The sequence below is a fragment of the Epinephelus moara genome, chromosome 8, assembly GCF_006386435.1.
Source record: "Epinephelus moara isolate mb chromosome 8, YSFRI_EMoa_1.0, whole genome shotgun sequence".
Lineage (NCBI taxonomy): Eukaryota > Metazoa > Chordata > Actinopteri > Perciformes > Serranidae > Epinephelus > Epinephelus moara.
Window position 1 is genome coordinate 10854084 of NC_065513.1, and position 21239 is coordinate 10875322.

Sequence of the window (21239 nt, forward strand, 5' to 3'; positions counted from 1 at the left end):
AAGGTTCATAGACAAGTCAACTGTTTTTTGCTAGTCACCCATTATTGGCTTGAGCACTTTTGAACTGCCTACATTTGCCAATCTTACTCACCATTGCTTTAAGTCACTGCAACTCGTGACAGACAACACAGTGGAATTTAAGCCTGCATGCATGTCTTTTCAGCCGAACATTGTTGAAACAGAGCAGCTAATGTTGTTGTGCTGCTGCAAGAAGTTAGCAGAGTAAGATGCCCGTCCAGGCACGTAACCTAATGTTGTGTTTTATCACATAAAGGCATTGTTTACATACAGCATGTGCTTTCTCCATGATATGGAACAATGTTTTTACTATTGCATCTATGATATAAGATCGTTGATCCTTGATTGAATCAATATATCGATCTGGTTGACTGCGTGATTAAAAACCAGGACCAATGACAAATAAATAAGACAGTGTCAGGCATGTCTCGCATAGCCTCACACCTTGAATATTACAATATTGGCATAGCTTTGAAAGGAAAATTTTGAATATGTTATTGCCACAAGGCTTGCAGCTGACTTCATATGATTAAGATTTGTGACTTGACTTTGATTTGTCTCAACTGACTCAAGAAGTGATCAAGACTTCTCTGGACTGAATAGAGACATGACTCTGACATGTGACTTACATTTGACTTCCCCCAGAAAACTAAACAACTCTCACAGATGTTTGAGTTTGAATTAATTATTTAAAGGAAACGTTCACCTCAAAATCCAAAATATGTATTTTAACTCTTACCTGCAGCGCTGTTAATCAGTCTAGATTGTTTTGGTCTATCAATCATGGAACTAGATGGCACTCAGCTTGTGGTGCTCAAAACGCTAAATAAATACATTTGACAAACTAAACAGCAATGTCTCTTTCCAGAAATCAGGATCCAGTTATTCAAAATAATCCACAGACCTTGTTGTGAGCAGTTTCATGTAGGAACTATTTTTTTTCTACCAGACTACACCTGCTAACCGTATCAACACAAAAAAGGAACCACGCATCTATTCATGGATGAGAGGCTAGTGCTTGTGGCAGGACAAAACATAAACATCAGTGGTGTCCTCCGCAGCTGACATTAGCCAGCTGAGTGGTGCTAGGTGAGCTAGCAGTAGATGCACTCTCCCTTCTGCCAGGTGATACTGTTGGCAGGTGTAGTCTGATAGAAAGAAAATAGTTCCTACATTTGACTGCTGACAACAGGGTTTGTTGATGATCTTGAGTAACCAGATCATGATTTCTGGAAAAAGACATTGCTGTTGAGTCTTTCAAATGTATTATTTTAGCGCTTTGAGCTCCACAAGCTGAGTGCCATCCAGTTCTATTATACTGGAGAGAAGGCAGACATCTCTGCAGCTGATATCTCTAACACTCTGCAACTCACACCAAAATTATCCTAATAGATAAATAGCACTACAGCCAAGAGGAAAAATATGTTTTTGATTTGGGGGTGAACTGTCCCTTTAATCAGCTACATTCCTTTTAAATATGAAGCCATCTGTTTTTAGATATATAGCAGATATTAAAATGCCTGCATTATGACAAACCTGACTTTGCAAGTTTTGATGCAGCTATTCATCGCCAGGGTTACATGTAATACAGCAGCCATGTTGTTTCCCATATATATATGTCCCTGAAATAAAACACTAGTATGAGTGTTCTCCCTGCTACCATCAATTTTATTGTCACCCTCAACAGAGTGCAGTGTCAGCATATAGCAGAGGAATCAAGGCTGAAAACAAAGTAATAAAGCCTGAGTGATGGGAATGGCCAGGGGAAGTGTTAATCACCCACCGCTGGCTCCATGGCTCTCTGGTTGGAGAAGGGCAGGATGGGGCAGGATGCACCCAGGCACAGGGTCACTACGTTCCCCTCTTTGTTCTCCCTCTCTGGGCCTTCCTGCCCATGCCAGCCCTGCGGAAACCAACCCCGCATCTGTCACTGCCACCCCTGCCCGCAGCCGTCTGCCTGCCATTACCACCAGCCCTCCTTCTCCTCCTCCTCTTTCTCATTTAGTCATTCTCTATTCTATCATTTCACTTCTCCCATTCCACCAGCAGTATGAGCAACAATGGAGGGAACATCTGTCAGGGTCACAGCCGTCAGCTTATTTGTGTTGAGCGGTTATCAAAGACAGCGCAGTGCTTCTGAAAATCTGACTACCAGGCTTTTCCAGTGCCCAGACTGTCGCTTTCAGTGTTGTTGGGGGGGGGGGGGGGGGGGGGGTCCTCTCTTGCTCTGTGCGTGTGACAGCAACAAGGATGTGCGTGACCCTGCAGCTGAGATGACGTTTGTTCCTCCCTCCCATGGCTCAATTCCCACATCGTCTCAGCGTGAGACTGCTAGTGAGAATGATATATGCATTGAGTGCATGAATCAGTGGGTACTCTGACATGCGTGAGGTGCTACACCCTAATGTTTCCTGTCTTCATTAGAGCAAAAGAGTTCTCACCCAAACTCAGCAAAGCACTTGACATGTTGGATGTGGCAAATTATTTTTGACTCCAATCCACAGTGCACCACACTTATTAGTACTGTAGCCTGTTTTAAGCCTCTTTCATATGACATTTTACATTAAATGCATCACATTATTTGTTAGTTTTTGTTATTAGTCTGCCCAACAGCATCATCAGCTTGTGCACCCCAGCTTTAGGTCACTTTACCTTATATCAGAACAGTGTTACGTATTAAGTTGTTACACCACCAGCAATATCCATGTGTTAGTGCTACTGGCTGAAACCTTGCGAGGACCCAGCTACATCCACTACAACTTTTGTTCCCATACAGTTCAGTGAGAACCAGTAACACCGTGGCCTCTGCTCTTTGATGTGTGCATGCAGGAGTTATGAGTACAAGGCCACTTCCCTTTACTGTGACCTTACACTAGGGGCCAGGCAGGGTCCCAGGCCTCTGTGGAGTTATAAAAGGCCAGAGGGGACCGGGGGACAGTATCACCACTGTCTGCCACATCCTTCTCCATGGCCCTGCCTCCCTCCACCTTTCCTCTGCTCCTTCCTGGCTTCATGGCTGTTCCCCTGTCCAGGTGTGACTGCAGAAACGCATCAGGAAACAGAACATTTCCATGTTTCCTGTCTGCATGCGGACAGTGGGCATATTAGTCTTCCTCCTCTCTGCGCTCTACAGTACTGAAGGATGTCATTTGAAAACATTTCCTTTTTTTTTAGACATTTGCCTCTCAGATTTAGAAGTTACTGATGACACCCCTAAGTGTTGCTCTCCAGTTTGCTAACACTCCATTGCAGTGTAATCATGAAATATTTAAAGTGACCAAAATGGCCTCATATATTATTCTTATTTTAGAGATTTGGGGCAAAAACATGGTAACAAAGAATCACTGAATATTGCAGCAGTATCAGCTTTCACAACTTGGTGAACAGTATGTCAAACTGAACATCTAAAATAAATATAACAAGCATTTTTTTTATATCATGGCATAGCTTGGGTGTTTATGTATTAACAAACCAGTGTGTTACTTAAAAGTTAGAGAGTTTTTCCATTTTGTTTGATTTTGAAAGCATTGTCCCTTTTCCCCTTTTAGCTAACATTAATATAGACACACGCTCGCTGTATCAGTCCGTGTTCAAATGCGTGAGTGTTAAACTATAAAATCTGAATGTCCAGTTTAAAAACCAACAGCTAGACTAGATACCAGAAACCCCTGAAAATGTGGCTATAAATCTTTTAGTATTTTTCTGTAACATTAAATATTTATCACCAAATAAGCAACAACCAGTTGGGAAAAAAAATACCTTTAGGTTAGGCTAGGTTTGTATTCATTTATTTATTTATTTATTTATTGAGAGTTTATCAGTCAAAACCTCAGATAATTTACTTCAGGGACTGTGTGGAGGTGGTTTGATCAGATTTGATGGACAGTGCTGACAACATTAATATGTCGTCATATTTTGATCGAATGTAGCTTAAGTCTGATTGGTGCAGAGAGGTACATGACATCACCTTTTTCCAAATAAGACCCAACCCACTTTGTACCAATGGGAAACTTTGGCAGAAAATAGCTACTTCTTGTAGGATCCCATCACTCACGAAGAAGCTAATGAGAAAATAAGTTTGCAGAGCCTATAAAACTCTACAATGTTTGTGTTTCTCAAAGCAAGCCAAGAGGACTTACATTCATTTGTAGATTTTAAAACATACCAAACTGTCTATAGAATAAATGTAACGTATTTCCAGTTACAAAATTTTTGTTGATGCACCAACGCTACAAGTTACCAAGGTCGTTATCGATTTGCATCTTAAAATCTTTTTTGGCCTGAAATAGAACACGTAATCAATTTTTGGCATCCTGTATGATCTGTTCCCCCAAGAAAAACAGCTGCCCCCTCACACTGCGCTCCCTTTTGTCTTTGTTCATTTGATTGATCAGATAAGCGTCCAGCTCTCATTTCAACTTTTGGAGAGTTGTTGTGGCTAATTAGCCTAGCAGTCTAAAGGCTTCCTCTTAATGTCACAACAGGCTTTGTTATGCTGGACCACTGTGTGTGTCTGTGTGTGTGTCCCAGCTCCAACCAATCCCTTATCAGCAAGCCCACTGTTGTTGTGTCCTTGCTGTACAATGGAGCTGTGGTCACTGCTACAGAACAGCAGTGAGTGGAGCTACAGACAGGAAGGCCAGATATGTAGAGAGAAAGTTTACACTTAGCTGTCAGATTGTATTGATATGGATTTTTGTCGGCTAAAACGGATATTTTTGTAGTAACTGATGCTGAAATTAAATATTTTAAAGCAGAAATATCAAGTAATTAATGTTTCAGCTGCAGATGTTTTGTCTTGTCAAGGAGATGAATCCTTCCTAACAACTAATTTCCCTGACATTTAAATGGATGCTTAAACTTTAGTCTCGCCACCAGACAATCAGAGATCTCCGCCTTCTGATAGTCTGGGGACACTCCTTTCTAAAGTGTGTTTAACACACCGGCGAAAACAGCCGGCAACAAAGCAACGCCTCTTGCATTTTTGAAAAAGACACGCCTACTCGGAAATGTGCGCTCCCCCTTTTCTCATCCGCAAGGAAACAAATACACAGAGAGCTTGAAAATGGATGCCGAGAGATTTAACTCCGTTTTATCANAGACACCGCTAACGGCTAACAGGGCTAACAGCTAACGGTTAGCCCAGCTAAACGTGCACACAGAAATAGTAATGTTTGTTCAATCATTGTGTTTATACACTTTACAAACATTGGATTAGTCCAAACGGTGATACAGTGATGTGAAAAATGTGATATATTATGTTTGTTTCTTTAAGTTGGTGAGAATGTGTCGCCACAAACGCGACAAACATCCACTAACTTTGACAGCGTTTTCTGCGAGCTCGGCTGAGCCATTTTGTACCGCTACACGTGTTTCTAGTGGGGCTATGTTTACAAGCACAAGAGTTCAGCGAGCCACCGAAGGACCGCCCTGCAGATTTACTATTGGTTCTGCAACGTAGGGAGTTTTTTTAAACTCAAATTTGTAAATTGTATCCGCCCATCTAAACACAAAATCAGGGAGAAAGTCATCAGTCTTTAGTTAAGCAAAGCGTCTAAAGACTGACTTGTGAGTCTACTTAAACTTTGACTAGTTGGCTAGCCTTAAAGGTTTAACATTGTCCTAAAAAGATATTGTGTATGTTGTAAGAGCCATTTGAAAAAATTGATCACATTTTTTAATAACCAAATCGTATTTTAAATGCAAATATAAAAATCCAGTCGCATACATTTTTTTTTTAATAAGTTTAACAGAATAGTATTTATGCTGCCAAGTAGAGAGATCTACTAATCACGCAAATCCCCAGGTTTTTGCAGATATATGAAGTGTTTATCTACGGAGCCCCTTAAAGGTCAAGTCGGGAGATTTTTTTTGGACTGACTTTTGCGTCCCCTCGCAAGACTTTTGCGTTACCTCGCAATACTTTTGCGTCCCCTTGCAATAGTTTTGCATTCCCTTGCAATAACGTTTTAGATTCCCATGAACCACCATTGTCACTTCCTCTTAGATGCCCGCAGTGATCGGTGACCAACATAAACTTGTATGAAGCTGGCGAGATCTCCTTTTAAACTGTAGTGTTGTTATTATTGTCTTTCATGCCGTTGTAAGTAGCCTACTTAATTAGGTTCGGGAACCGGCGCCGTGCCGGTTCTGTGTCAGTCGAAATGCGCTATTTGTGACTCCGGTCCCAACTCTGCCACTGATTGGCCAGTCTGACATTCTTCATAATACATAAAGAACATTAGTGAAACACATAACAGAAACATGCATTCGTTTGGGGACAAGTTAGTGGTCACGTTACTCGTTCCACAGGCGAAGATCCCTGGACACATATATTAAATACACCGGTTGTAAGTAACTTTTAACATACATGAGTCTTTGTGACTCTTGGCTCTTGTCCCCTAACTAACGCTTGTTTCTGTTTCACTAACGATATTTTCACCCGATTAAGTCACATATCTTTATTTTCCATTATTTCCTCTGTAAACCTAACGTTACAGCAGCCTACAAGCATGCTGTTTCAATAAATCAGCTCAGACACTGTTAGAAATGTAATATTTAGCCTAATTACATCATGCTACAGCAGTAATAACGTCAGCTTTAGTCAAATGGCTCTAGCTCCCGGTAAATGTCATAAACTCTGGACACATTTTCCATGTATGTTGACATGATAATGGCCGCGTTTCCCAGATTCGCTCTTAGCTTAAGAAGATCTTTCACTAAGAAGGAGTTTTAAGATCGAGCTGACCCACTCTTAACACTCTTCTTAGCGACCAAACGCTCACAGATCCAGCTGCGGCAGGCAGATTAATATTACACTAAGCAAGGAGATATTAAAACACTGCGCACTGTATATATTTTGATCTATTTTATACTTCAGATTTATATTGTTGAGCATTAATTGGTGACAGAAAAGAACAAATTTCATTCTGCAGGGAAACGCGTGTCCTTACTGTGCATATGACAATAAACACTTTGAATCTTGAATCTATATGTTTTATGAAGACCCTATGTGCGCTCAAAGCTGAGGCACAAGTTACGCACCGAAAACTGGCGGAAGAAAAATAATACGACGAAAAATAAATATGAGGAATAACAAGTGTGTTCCTGTATGTGCTGTGCACATCAGGCTGTCCAAATGAAGTGCTGGCTGCCCCGTGCTGGGATACAATGCCTCATCAACTAGTGTCTCCACACATCTGGAGGGCAACCCGGTGCAATTTCGCCCTCAGCCCGGAGGTGCAGTGCCTGGCTGCGCTGCGTTTTTACGCAGTGGGGAGCTTCCTGGAGGTGGTGGGAGACGGCACCAGAACGCAAAAAGTATTGCGAGGTAACGGAATGTATTGCGAGGTAACGCAAAATTAATTGCGAGGGAACGTAACGCAAAAGTATTGCGAGGAGATGCAAAAGTCAGTCCAAAAAAAATCTCCCGACTCGACCTTTAAGGGGCTCCGTATTTATCAGTGTATTTGTCATTTATTATAACTTCTCATATGAAGCAACACTAACTGCTGTATAAATCCTTCACAGGCAGGTTTAAAACTTTAAAAAAGTGTTCAAAAGTCATGAAGATTAATGCTTGACCCTGAAATGGTGGTTTGACCAAACCCCCCCCAAAAAAAAAAAACTCAAGGTCCTCTTACAAATTTCTCCACACACACATCTCATGGCCTTCAGCAGCAGATAGAGTGAAGACATTGAATTTACACATAAGTAATTCATAATAATATGTAAACTGATACATGATAATACATCAAATCACTAACTAATGTTACATATATATCCTATTTCATATTCATGTAAAGTGTGAAGATATACTATAAGTTATGTGATTACAGCTGTGTAATCTATTTTGCTATTTATACTTCACAAGATAATTGCTGACAAATACACTAATAAAAACTTCAGCTGGCAACTTCATTATAGTGTGTTTATAATCCATTAAGATATTGTTTATATACTTCCTTTGAATGTATAGTAAAGAAATCTCAAAGGCCTTAGAGCTGTTTTTGGCCACACCACTGGTCACTCTTATTCATTGTAAGGGAATATTCTAGATATATTCTTACTTTTTTTAATGGCAGGATTTAAATAATATAAGTACAGATTAGAAAATTTTGTTTCAAAATCTTAATAGCTAAATTCCATTGCAGTTCACTTGAACTGATTTCACTGAGAGAATGACATGTATATGTAGACTGTTCCACTGTTGTGGACATATAGGACAGGAAAATATTTAGAAGTCTTGCTTTTGGGAATTGGTCATGACTGCCTAACTTCCCCTCTCTTCTCCTTCTCTGTGCTCTCCATTGCCTTTAACCACCCATGCTGTGGCGCACTAGACAGGTCCCTGTAGCCCCCCCAGTCTGAGAAGAGGGGGAGGACGTTGTTCTTCGGCTCCAGCCAGGAAAAGGGGTCTCAGGGGTTTGTTATTTTTGCTGTCCGATAGCATCTACATGGGTAGCTCAGGGCCGGGTGTTTATTATGCTACCCAGGCAGGTTGCGAGGAGCTGTGGAATGGGGAGGGGAGTGAGTGGTCCATGCCCCATCACATAGAGACTCCGTGTCGACAGCATCAGTCAGCCGTCCCCCAGGATGTGTCAGAAATCACACCTTTGGATGTCCCAGGAGGTCAATGGGATACCAATTCCCAACTACTCATCAGTTTCTACTCCTCTCTCTCACCTGGCCAGATGTTGTGGTTGTTTTGTTATTTAACACTTCTGAATTAGGGTTTGACCTTCATTTATATTTGAAGGTCAGCACTGGTACTGGTGTGTTAAGATTTGAGCTGGTAATTGTTGATTAGTTGATTGCTCATTTTGTTCAACCAACAGTGCAGAACTCAATTTCGACGATACAATGATATGAAAATGTTAAAAACAAGAAAATCCACAGATTTGAGGGGCCGGAGCTGACAGATGTTTGCCATTTTTAGCTATATTAGCGACATGGCTCTAGGAATTGCACCGTCAGTCCACCACTTTGGTCTGAAAAATCTCATCAACTGTTGGATGGATTTGCTAAAGACATTCATGGTCTCCAGAGGATCAATCCTAATTACTTTGGATACTTTCCTCTGACTTTTTCTCTAGCGTCTCCATGACATTGATAGTTTTGTTTTTGAGTGAAATGTCTTCACAACCAAATACCTGCAAAAAAAATGAAGAAGCAGTTCTTTGACATCACACAACAATGGCAGCACCCATGGAAGTGTACATTGCAATCAGTTGGGGAGGGGGGTAGGACGTACTTGTAGACTACAGTTTTTCTATTAGGTTAGATACATTTCCAAGTATTAAAGTGCAGTAAAATATTATTTATAATGGCGTCTGTTACCTTGTGCGTCATTTTTTTTTCGTCCTCTGTTACAAGGAGGCTGCACTGCTAAGAGTTCAGTTGCATCTACACTTGCTAAAGAAACATCAGTTTGTCACAATCAGCCATGTTTTTTGTTTACGGTTGGCGTTGTATACCTACACCCTTGGAGGTTGGACGCTGGAAATTTCAACTGGGAAGTTCTGACCTTCGACTTTGACTGGAACGCAGGATTATTTCATACTTGTAGTATGGAATAATCCAGCTGCATGCTACTGTAGGTGTGAGGAACACAGTACAGATAACCCCCCTACAGTATCAACTGCTTTGATAACTCTGTAATTGTTGGACAAGGTTTTCTGAAGGCAGTGATGGCACATGCCTTAAAACCTCAGCAGAATGTGTTGTGAACACTGTACAGAGAGCCTGTCTCCTCTCCCACACCTCTGTCTCTCCTGAGTTGTAATGTAATATTCTCCTTGTGTTGTTTCCTTTCATTGACCTAAGGCAGAGCCCCTGAAACCAAAGCCCTGGGCCTGGACAAGCTTGGTGTGCAACTCAAAAAGGAGACGGGGAAAATAGTTGTGGGCGCCGACGAATCCACCTCGGTGCCAAACATCTATGCTTTTGGTGACATCGGAGAGGTACGTGTTGTTCACAGACACGACTCTGACAGCAGAAGCAGCCCTGATAACAGTCACCGATGGGAAAACTCTCTGCATAATAATTAGGCTTAATTAAGACAGAGTCACTGTAAATGGTTTTCAAAGTTTAGTTTGAGCTGAGGTCTGTCAGCTGTATGGGAGAAATCTGGGATTTAACTTAAACACATATTAGCTCTGGAGAATTAGTTCAGTACCATTCCTTAAAATGCTGAAATTTGTATGTCTTTGGAATAAATATATTAAGTAGATCTTGATGACACTTGAGTCAGAGATGTAATGTGTGGTAAACAAATGTTGACCTCCAGCTTGTACTCTACATGAGTTACATAACCACCAATGAGAGCAAAACTTGTTTAATGTCATGCTTCCTGTAAAAGAGTATTCCCATTTATCTGACATTTGCTATCACTAACACATAGGCTCTTACCTTCAGTTAAGGTCATAAAGATTTGTGGTATGTCTGATGTAAGGAGGGATACATTCTAGATTAAAAAAATAATAATAATTTTGTTTTTTGACATTGGCTTGAGTTCCTCATTGTTTAGGGTCTCACCAACCCCACAGCTGTATGTGTAAACTAGGGCTGCACAATATATGGAAAATTTACCTTCATCACAATATCAGCTTCCCCAATATAGGGTTCGCAAAATACTGCTTGAACTGCACTAAATAGTGTACTGACATGTGCCATGCATTCACATGCTGCATGTCAATATATGCCAGGGACTAACTGTGGACCACCAATCTGTGTTGAAACAGTGGCGTTAGGTGACTTTACTAGTTTTGAAACTATTTCTTATGTCACAGAAACCGCTGAGTGTGAAACTTGTGTCATCATCATACTGTCCATGACGTGCTGGTGTTGTTGTCCTAGTGCTATGCGCAGATCTGACACCTGTCCGCTCTCCCACCTGTTCTCATCCTGGCTATCTGAAGCTCGGTACGCTGCTGTTTCCTGGTAAAGACTGCAGGGCGGCACAGAGGTCCCTAGGGACTGCTGGTAGACAGTAACCTTGTATTTTAAAGTTCATAAAATACACTCAAATTCACAAATATGTAGGATATTACTACAGACATTCCTGTTATCTTACACCACGACGTCTGCTGTGACAGTGGATGCTGTATTCACTCATGTTATGGTGCTTCACCGTCCAGGGGACGCGCTGTGTTTTTCCCCTTAATAATGCTACATTGTGATACTGTGATTGTGCTACTGATTGATACTGCATTGATTCATGTCAGAGGCGACCTAATGATGGTTTGCCATCCACAGAGCATGCCCTGTTTGAATTTTCACTATAGACCATCATTTTCTAACCATACAATTCATACATCTCACACAAGACCAGTTTTGTTGTTTGTTGTTTCCTGTTTTGTTCATAGCTTCAATAAGTGAGAGGAAAGCATAAAACTCTTATCAGAGTGAAAGCAAATAAGCATATTGTTTTTAAATGTTGAACTATTAAATTTATACAGTAACTTATTTGAATTTTTATTTCTATTATCATCACAAATCACAATCATATGTCAAATAAAGTCTTTGGATTTTGGATTTTATTTAATTTTCAGATACATTTTCATGATACTTAAATATAGCCATTAAAAGAACCATAATTATCAAACATGAGTTTAACAATACAGTTTGTAAAAGAACACAAATTTTATTGGGGACCCACTCAAATGACCACCTGTGGGTGCCAACTACAGCACCACTGCACAAATGGACACTATGCACCTCATACCGTAAATGTGAACAATTGTTTTAACATATTTTTGTGTGAATGATAAACAGAGGTTTGTGTCTGTTCAGATGCACTAAACTGGGATTACCAAGTCACTTCCTGATCGCCCTCTTGCCGGTTAGAGATAAATAACCATGGTAACCTATGCCAACTTCAGCTGTACGGGCATCTGCAATACCTGACAGCAAGCATGATGAACCTCTTTGAGTTTTTGTGTTTTCTTTGTCTATAGGAGTCCTTCGGCTCATAGGTGTTAGTGGCTTAGTGGATAGAGCAGGCGTTCCATATGGCTTTGGTGGGGCGGCAGTGGCTCAGTCCATAAGGACTTGGGTTGGGAACCGGAGGGTCGCCTGCTCGAGTCCCCGTCCGGACCAAAATATGGAGCATGGACTGGTGGCTGGAGAGGTGCCAGTTCACCTCCTGGGCACTGCCGAGGTGCCCTTGAGCAAGGCACCGAACCCCCCAACCGCTCGAGGCGCCTGACCAAAGGGCAGCCCCCTCACTCTGAGATCTCTCCACTTTGTGCATGTATAGGTCCTGTTTGTGTATGTGTGTGTCTTTCAGACTTGTGTGTAATTGACAAATGAGTGAAAACATTGAATTTCCCCTCAGGGGGATTAATAAAGTAAATAAACTAATAGTCTGAACTAATTTTAAAAATATATTGCGTCAAAGCAAAGTGAAACCTTGTACTGACTGCACTATCGATGTTACTGAGCTGCCTTAGTTGCTGTGCATCATTGTCTGCTATGAACGTTGTCATCACAACCTCATTGCACTGTGGGATATTTATGCCAGTGTAGTGTCCAGTGTTTGCACACTGCACTAAATAGCATCTAAGTATGGAATTTAGGACACAGCGTGAGTTTTAAATGAAACCCTTCCAGCCCATCTTCATATAATCTCTGGCTCAGTGACTGTGTTCTGAGCTGAACCAGCCATGTTAATACTAGTTTTACCTGCTGCATGTAATGTCAATGTTGTCTTTTCACCACGACCAGCTGTGTGCTTCCTTCCTGCCTCCCAGGCCTCATGACACACACACACTCTTTTTGATTGACAGTTCGCTTTGATGAGTAGTGCTTCAACCAAATATGTCTGTCAGCTTATCATAGCAGCACAGAGGCTTTTTTCAATTCTCTTTAAACAGGGAGTTAATATCTCACTTTGTCCAGTGCTTTGTTGTTTTTTTTCTCGTCAGAAAACAGTGCCAAGAAATGCATTATAATGACGAATGACAGTTACTGGAATACCACAGCACACATCCACATACATGCAGAGGTGCAGGAGATGTTTGGGACAACAGGATGTGTGGTGGTAATTTAACAGGTTTAAGTCATGCCTTTAGAATTGCCCCGCAGCCCTACTGTTTCCTGCACCATCCAGTGTGTGTGTGTGTGTGTGTGTGTGTGTGTGTGTGTTTTGGCAGACATCCAGAACAATAAAGGCAAAACACAGACGCAAAGATTTTTTTTACAAAGTTCTAGATGGTTTAAATGTTGAGCACTTGTCGCCTGTGTCAGTCACAGACTCATGGCCCACTTTGTCTGTGTGTTGTATTTCACTCTATTTCTGCACTGAGTATTGATATGTGTAATTTGAACTGATTGAAATTAGAAAAAACAGACCAAATGGTTTAAACTTGTGACTTCTGTAAATTATAGTAAAGTAAACACATTTAAAAAAACAGATCTGGATCTAATGTGTTTGAGGTCCACACATACTGACTCAAATTCAATTGTCTTGTGTTTTAGGGTCGTCCTGAATTGACCCCAACAGCCATTAAAGCTGGAAAGCTTCTTGCCCGTAGACTGGCCGGTCACGGCACTGAACTCATGAACTATGACAATGTAAGACACACACACACACACACACACACACAAACACACACACACACACACACTTGGAGGCTGATCATTTCCCTCCAACTTTTCATAGGTTGTGTCTGTGAGTCGGTTGTTTTTTGCTTAATCTGAGGCAAATTGTAATCATTTTGGTGTTTTGCTGTTAGTCTCTGATATACCCACTCATCTTACTGTATGCCTCCAGCCTCTCTTCAGTCCTGGCATACCAGAGTGTCATTATGATATGTTTAGTTACATTCAGCTTTTCTGCAAGTCTTAATGTATATTTTATTACAGCTTATCCTTATATTCACATGTGGTCACAGAGGACTTCTAAGACAGATGAACTAAATTTTGTTTGGCATAGTTTGGGTCTCGAAAAGGTTTGGAATATATTGTTATATATTGTCACTGTATTGAAATACAAACTAAAGGTAATGATTACTCCATAATACATGACAACTATAATTGTCAGACCTAAGCAGGGTCCTGTTAGTTTTGACTTTGGCCTTACTTCCTCATGGTCTGGGGTCCCACAAACCCCCCTGCTGTATGCGCAAAAATAATTACTAATTGTAAAATCAATGCTTTTTTTAATTTATAGTAGGGATTTTGAGTTTATAGTAGGGATTATTTTCATTATCAGTTCATCAGTCAATTATTTTCTCAACATTTTGGGTGATCATTTGGTCAAAAAAATGTCAGAAAAAGGTAAAAAATGTTTTAATTTAGCACAGTTCAAGGTGTATTCAAATGTCTTTTGTCAGACCAGCAGTCCAAAACCCCCAAATATTCACTAGATATAGAAAAAAACATTTACTATCACCTGTAACAAAGAAAGAAAACAAATCTTTAGAATTGAAAAACTGGAAGTAAAGAACGGTTTGTCATTTTTGCTTTAAAAGTGTTTGAAACAAATATATACTTATAATAACGGTCATTATCATTATTTTAATTGGTCCATGTGTGTGTGTCAGGTGCCCACCACAGTGTTCACCCCCCTTGAGTATGGCTGTGTAGGTCTATCTGAGGAGGAGGCTGAGAAGAGGCATGGAAAAGACGGCCTAGAGGTAAGATACTGTAGATGTGTTGCTATAACACAGCTGTAAGCAGTGAATTTCCAAAATGGATTTGTAGCGTTTTGAATAGAGGCTTCTCATATGTCCACATTTGAAGTTAAAGGTATACTATGCAGGAATTGTCGGGTAATGTTTGTAAATGGTATCACCAGCGAAAGTGAAAGCCAAACCCAGATTTGCAACATTTACATTTCTTCTGTACCCTGGAAATCCAGAGTTTTCGCAAGTACACAATTTGAATTTGCTCAGCGAGTCACTCTGGCAATCAGTAATGATGCTCATTGGGGAGTCGGTAGCGCAGTGGATAGTGCCGGCGCCCCATGTACAGAGGCGATGCCTCGGTGCAGCGATCGCAGGTTCGACTCCGGCTTGCAACCATTTGCTGCGTGTCTCTCTCTCACCCCATTTCACTCTGAGGCAAAAGCCCAAAAAAATAATCTAAAAAAAAGAAAAAGATAAAAAAAAGTAATGATGCTCATTACCCATGCTGTTGCCGAGCTGCACCAATCACATCGGTGTATCTGATATAGGCGGGCCAGAGGCGAGTTAAACAGATGATGACAGCGCTGCGATGACGAAATCCGGAATCAGTCAGTAAACATTGCAAGATGGCTACGGATGAACACCAGTTGTTTGAAACGGCTTTGGCTGCTACAATGAACGAGTTAGACTTGGCTTTTTCTCTAAAAGAGGAACAGAAGATGGCGCTTGAATCTTTCCTTTGCAAGAAGGACGTTTTTGCTGTTTTGCCGACTGGATACGGCAAGAGTCTAATCTATTGTTCTGATTGGTCGTAGTGTTATCCAATTGTGTGCAGTGATATTTTCAAATGCATGCTTGGTGCCGCCCCTCGAGTTGGGCCATTTTCATTACTCACAGCCAGACCCTAAATCTTTCTAGATTTGGGTCTGGATTTCCAGGCTATTTCTTCTGTACTGTGTCTGCAATTTTTGTAGCTTACTATTGGATGCATGCTGAAAATGTAGCCGTAAACAAACATGTTCTTAACTTTTTAATACACACCAGGAAAGCCCACAGTAAACAGGGGATGCCTGAGTGAACCCCAGAACTTAGCAGTGTTAGCGGCTTGTAGCAACTCAAGTGCTCACAATACTGTGAAATGCCTCATAACATAAAACATAATCTTTGGCAAATGATATATTTAGATATGCTCTTTTTTATTTAATTTTTTTTGTTAATATATTAAAAAGTTAACATCAGTTTTGGGAAAGAATTTTAACTTTAATTTGAAATACAATGTTTGTGGACAAGGGCACTTTGTAGGTTGTCAGTACAAGTTCTCAACGTACTGTGAAATTAATTGAACAGCGAGCAGGAATCATGTCTCTGATGGGGAATGGTACACTCTTTATGATATGACAACACAGAACTGGTGTAACATTGGTCCACTATTGTTACTAGAACTTTGTTGTATAATAACTTTAGTTTCTTTATCAAGAAATGAATGGCTACATGCCGCACATGCACAAAGATAGTTACACAGGCAGTGTTAGTGGCCTGTTATTGCCATCAGCCTGCATGAAAAAAATACAATGTCCTATAACCCCTGAACAAACAGTGACACGCACATCCAGTGCAACGACAAACAGCTCAGTATTTTACGCGCTTACATACACGAGCGGTGTGTGCCAGATGCTAGCCAACACCTGCACGAGGCCCGTCGATAAACGGTTTAGCCGGTGAGGTGGGGCTGCTCGCTGTGACTGACAGGTGAGCAGGAGGCCTGATTGAGGTGTGTATGGGGTGATGACAGGCTCCGAGATCTGAGGAGGAACTGCAGCACCGGCCCCCGACAGCTGCATGGCCCTCACAACTTGTGTCGGCACGTTCGCCCGCAGAATAAAACACACTTACACACAGGTTTTCAGTGAGGAGTTTGAAATAAATCACTATCATGAGCAAGCGAAGATGTTTTTATTCTGGCTGTGTACAGTGTGTTGAAATTAATGCTAATAAATACAGTGTGTAAATTGAGGCTATGACCTGATACCATTTAATAAACTCATTTATTGTATGTTGTTATTGTTTTCTTTAATCTGTTGTAAAAAAAAAAAGTCTCTAACATCAGTGGGCTTTAAATTTGCTTGTAAAGCAAATTCGTTAATTAGGCATTGTGTATTGTTTGCAAAGCATTTTTGTTTACCTGTCTTTATTATGTTATTTGTATTGCTATTCTCAGAAAAAGTGAATGCATCACTTTGCAAAATGTATATATGAAGAGATCATCATCACTGCTGGAAACTTTGGCATTGCTGTGAAGGACTTATTGTCTTTAAGCAGAATAACAAATAAAACTGCTCAGATTTAAAAACAACAATAATAATTCTATGTTGCATTTCAATCCAGATAATAATATTATTTGTCCTCTGTTTTATGTCTGTGTAGGTCTACCATGCCTTCTACAAGCCTCTGGAGTTCACTGTCGCCGAGCGTGATGCCAGCCAGTGTTACTTAAAGGTAGGGTTAAACTGCAGAACAAGCTGCTCAGTGACTTTTTCATAGGTATGTTTGAGCAGATTTCATTGACATTCCTGCAGCAGGTTGGTGGGGTTTAGACTGCTACTCAAAGGACATTTTGAGAGGGATTGACCCAAGAAATGAAATAGTCTGAGTGTTTTAATCATAATCCTTTCAACCTTTGATTTATCCGTCTGTGGCCCATAGCAAGTCAGCTTTGGGATCCACTTGTCCTGCTTTATAATATAAAAAGATTAAAATAGTGCTAAAATGCAATGGTTATTTTGACAGCCTCAGACAAAAGCAGATAAGGACGCGATGTACAGAAAAACAAGTATAGTGTACTCAGCTACCACCAGCACCTCCTTGGCTTTAGCTCCTTGGATTAAATCCAGTTTTCTAACTCCTTAGGTGGTATGTGAGCGGGGTGGAGACCAGAAGATCCTGGGTCTGCACTTCACTGGTCCAAATGCTGGGGAAGTCACACAGGGCTTTGCAATGGGCCTCCAGTAAGTTTAACAAATCCTAGATTTTTATTCAAGGTAAATGTGCAATCCAAACAGAAATAGTTTTGAATGGACGTGTTTTAACTCTCTCAGGGTCACCAAGATGTGCAGTATGGATTCTTTTTGTAGGATTTGACTTTCCCTGATTTTGTTTACTCATTTGTGCATTTAAAAAACAATACTTTTAAGTATATTTCTTACAGCAAACCAAAGATTAAATTGTGAGACACCAATAAAAACATAGCTTTGAGATACTTTTGGTTTGGTTTAGATGGGTAGCTTTAGTTTTTATGCCATATGATGGGATACCTGACTGAAGGACCACAAAGGCATCACTGAGAAAACAGTTTAAATTGTGTTTAATTTAAAAGAAAATCTCACTAATAATACTGCAAGGGACTAGATTATAATTTTTTAAAAGCAAAGTCTATGCTTTGTAATAAATAGTCTGTGATTGCAAATTCACCAGAATATCCTACTACCCTCAGCAGCCCTTACAAAGGGCCCAAAAGTCTTGAGGTCAAGCTCTGGCCCACTCACCCTTTTTTGCATTTCTAAAATGTTAATTTAGAATTAATAACATCTGATTTTAAAGATGTTATGTAAGTAACAGCCTTATTGAATCACATCTCGGATACAATTAAAAGCTGGGTCCTTTCTAAGGTTGTCAGCAGAGACAGTGTAAGCAGAAATGACTGGACTGATTAGAAGATAATAGATAATTTGTACAGTTGCCATCAATGAGAGAATGTGAGTAAAGTCAACCTGAATGACCTCCCTGTGTGTTTGTATGTGTCTCAGGTGTGGAGCAACATATTCCCATCTGCTGCAGACAGTAGGCATCCACCCGACCTGTGCTGAGGAGGTGGTCAAGGCCAACATCACAAAGCGGTCCGGCTTGGACGCCACCGTAACCGGCTGCTGAGGTTAAGCACCTCGGTCTCTGAACACTAGTGAGCACACAAGGTCCCTCTAGGGCAGTAGAAAGAAGTTATCCTGGGTTTCTCCTGCTCTTTCTCTTTGTCCATCTCCTTATACATGGCCCCAAAATGGCCCCCAGTTTCACATTGCTCTCTGGGATTTTGCTGCACCTCTTGTGCAATGGGTCAGTTATGTAGGTCATCACTGACTGCCCGGGTTAGTGTCACCGACACATCATTTGGTAACCAAGACTATGATTATCTCATAAACGTGCATGTTGTGAGTGTATCCTGTGAGAGCACAGGACTACAGATCAGGTTAGTGAGAGCCCTGGCCGCAGAGTGAGCATCTTTTAAATAAACAGGCTCATCAATCAGGATTAAGGCCTGTGTTCAGGGTTTTGTTAAAACTGTACAAGAACCATGGACCGAACCCAAACGTTTTTCTGAATATATATATTCTGCAAATATTGTTGTTTCTCTGGCTGTACTTCCTGTCCATTAGTCTTGGAGGTGACACATACCATACACCCCCACAACCCCCCCCCCCCCNCCATCCCCCCCCACACCCCCCCCCCCCCATGACACTGATGGATGGCCCCAGGGCCGTCGCCGAAGCGACACCGCCCCATTTCCCATGGACACACACAAACAGTCGGTGGGCCGCCTGTCAGTCAGCCAGCCAAGACCTGGCCAGGGAGCCCCGGCTGGTTTACGGCCCAGCAGACTCCAGACCCTTTACTTTTCCTCCCATGCCCTTCTCCATCCCAATGTATGAAAGAATACAGTGAGACTTCAAACATGTGCTGTGAAACGCCGTGTGGATGCCACAGTAGGCACAGGGCAACTCTACCTGTTGGTAACAGTGCTGTGAGAGCTCTGCTTTAACTGTACTACCCAGCCTCACCCAAAGGTGGCACTGTTGCCCTCCAATTCTACCCCTATTTTCTGAGCCCAGAATGGAAGACAGTACAAAGCAGTCAATGGATAAAACATAAGCCTGAATACATTCAGGTTGCACATTTAATCCCTTTAATCCCTATAAAAGATAGGTGCATTTGGATGACGTTTGAAAGCAGACTGGCTTTAGTGGTGCCAAACTGATAAGGGTTATCTGTTGTGTTTTTACATGGATGGCAGGTTAGGCCTAAAGAGTCATCACCCTTGAAGATAAGGCAAGTTGTTTATATCAATAAAGCAGTAATAGGCCCCCACAGTTTGCCAAAGTGCTCAAATGTTCAAGCTGCTGGCTGCACTGGACATCTTGGGTTTATTAAGTAGAGGATGAGGAGGAGGAGGAGGAGGGCTGTCAATAAAGTGGGTTGCTAAAGAAATCGGGGGACCTGAGAGAAGGCTGCTGGGCGTAGTTTATTTTTATTTGAAGTCTAATCTGCCCCGTCTGATTAATGATTTCGATGAGGGGAGTGACAGTGTGCCAGGAGATGGAGAGAGGAAAAAGAGAGAGAGAGGTACCAGGTTTATTTGGACCTGGGCCAGAGGAGAGAGAGCTGAGTTTCAGTCCTGGTTAGGGAGGGAAGGGGGATTCCTGTGTGCTCTGTTCAGGGCCGAGGTGCTGACTGAAGGACCCTGACCTCCGCTCAGCAGGAACAGCTTGACTCTATCACTCGGAGCACAGAGGGCTCACATGCTACGGCGCTGCACGGCAGGGGCCTGGGGGGCTCAGGGTGGAGGGGGGAGGATGGCAACAGGACGGACAGAACCAACCAACACAACACCGAGCAGTAGCAGTGCGTTTGCCCTGGGTAATTGAGTCTATGTTCCTGTGCTTAACGAGCCACTTCAGAGACCTCGGGGTGGGCCCAAGGCAATGTGAAGGAAGTTATTGAGGCCATCAGTGTAACTGTAATGTCTGTTTGCTTTTCACTCTCCACTTCCACTGTGTTTTTTTCATCTGCTCTATATCTTTTACACAGTATTGCTGCTCACACGCACAAAATGAAATCATCAGTATTTATTTTTTATGATGTGTCTGTCTAATATGAATATCTTTTCGTTGTTGCTGATCAGTCACTCCAGGCCCAAGATTTGACCAGCTTGCCTCAGCTGTGCCCCACGGGGAGGTCAGGGTTCAACTTTCAGGTCAGCCAGCTAATGATGACCTGCACTAAAACCCAAAACAGGGGAGTGCAGGCCTGATGTCACCTGGCTGCCAACTGTAGTAGTTGTAAATAGGGAAGTGTAATTTTCCATTAACGCTTTTGTTATACATAATTTATATGTAAAGTAATAACACACTGGAATGCAGTGTCACTATTAAAGTAATGATGTTCACTGATTGAGTGTTCTGTGTTCTACATAAATGACTGCATATTCAGTTGCATCTGCATTGCGTATTCATGTGCATGATTGTGTACACGTACACAGAAGCATACAGCATGTATTTAAATAGTTCCTTTATACTGGGCTGTGCTCATTATACAAAAACAAAATGTATATACTTACTGAGAGAAGATGAAACTGATAGCTGTGTTACAGAAAGGAAATAAAAGCAGAATGCAGCAAAAAAAACAAATATGAATAGAAAGTATATATGTAATACTTAAAGGAACAGTGTGTAAGATTTAGGAGGCATTTAGTGGCATCTAGTGGTGAGGATTGCAGATTGCAACCAGCTGAAACTTCTCATGGTCAGAGTTCCTTCAGTGTTC

General features: G+C 41.4%; 1 protein-coding gene across 2 annotated transcripts in view; it reads left to right on the forward strand.

The window, feature by feature from the left end:
• txnrd2.2 (thioredoxin reductase 2, tandem duplicate 2) overlaps positions 1–20866 on the forward strand; it is a 31618-nt gene extending 10752 nt beyond the window's left edge. The window contains exons 12-18 of one of the 2 annotated variants that reach the window (XR_007570369.1): positions 9844–9980; positions 13498–13593; positions 14565–14657; positions 17073–17144; positions 17556–17653; positions 18452–20333; positions 20599–20866. Coding sequence is in view for 1 of the 2 variants with exons in the window: in XM_050051381.1 (XP_049907338.1) it covers positions 9844–9980; positions 13498–13593; positions 14565–14657; positions 17073–17144; positions 17556–17653; positions 18452–18575 (620 nt within the window). In the remaining variant the exon portion in view is untranslated. Of the gene's footprint in view, positions 1–9843; positions 9981–13497; positions 13594–14564; positions 14658–17072; positions 17145–17555; positions 17654–18451 lie in introns of both variants that reach the window. The other variant, XM_050051381.1, reaches the window with a different exon arrangement.
• Positions 20867–21239: the final 373 nt, after the last annotated feature.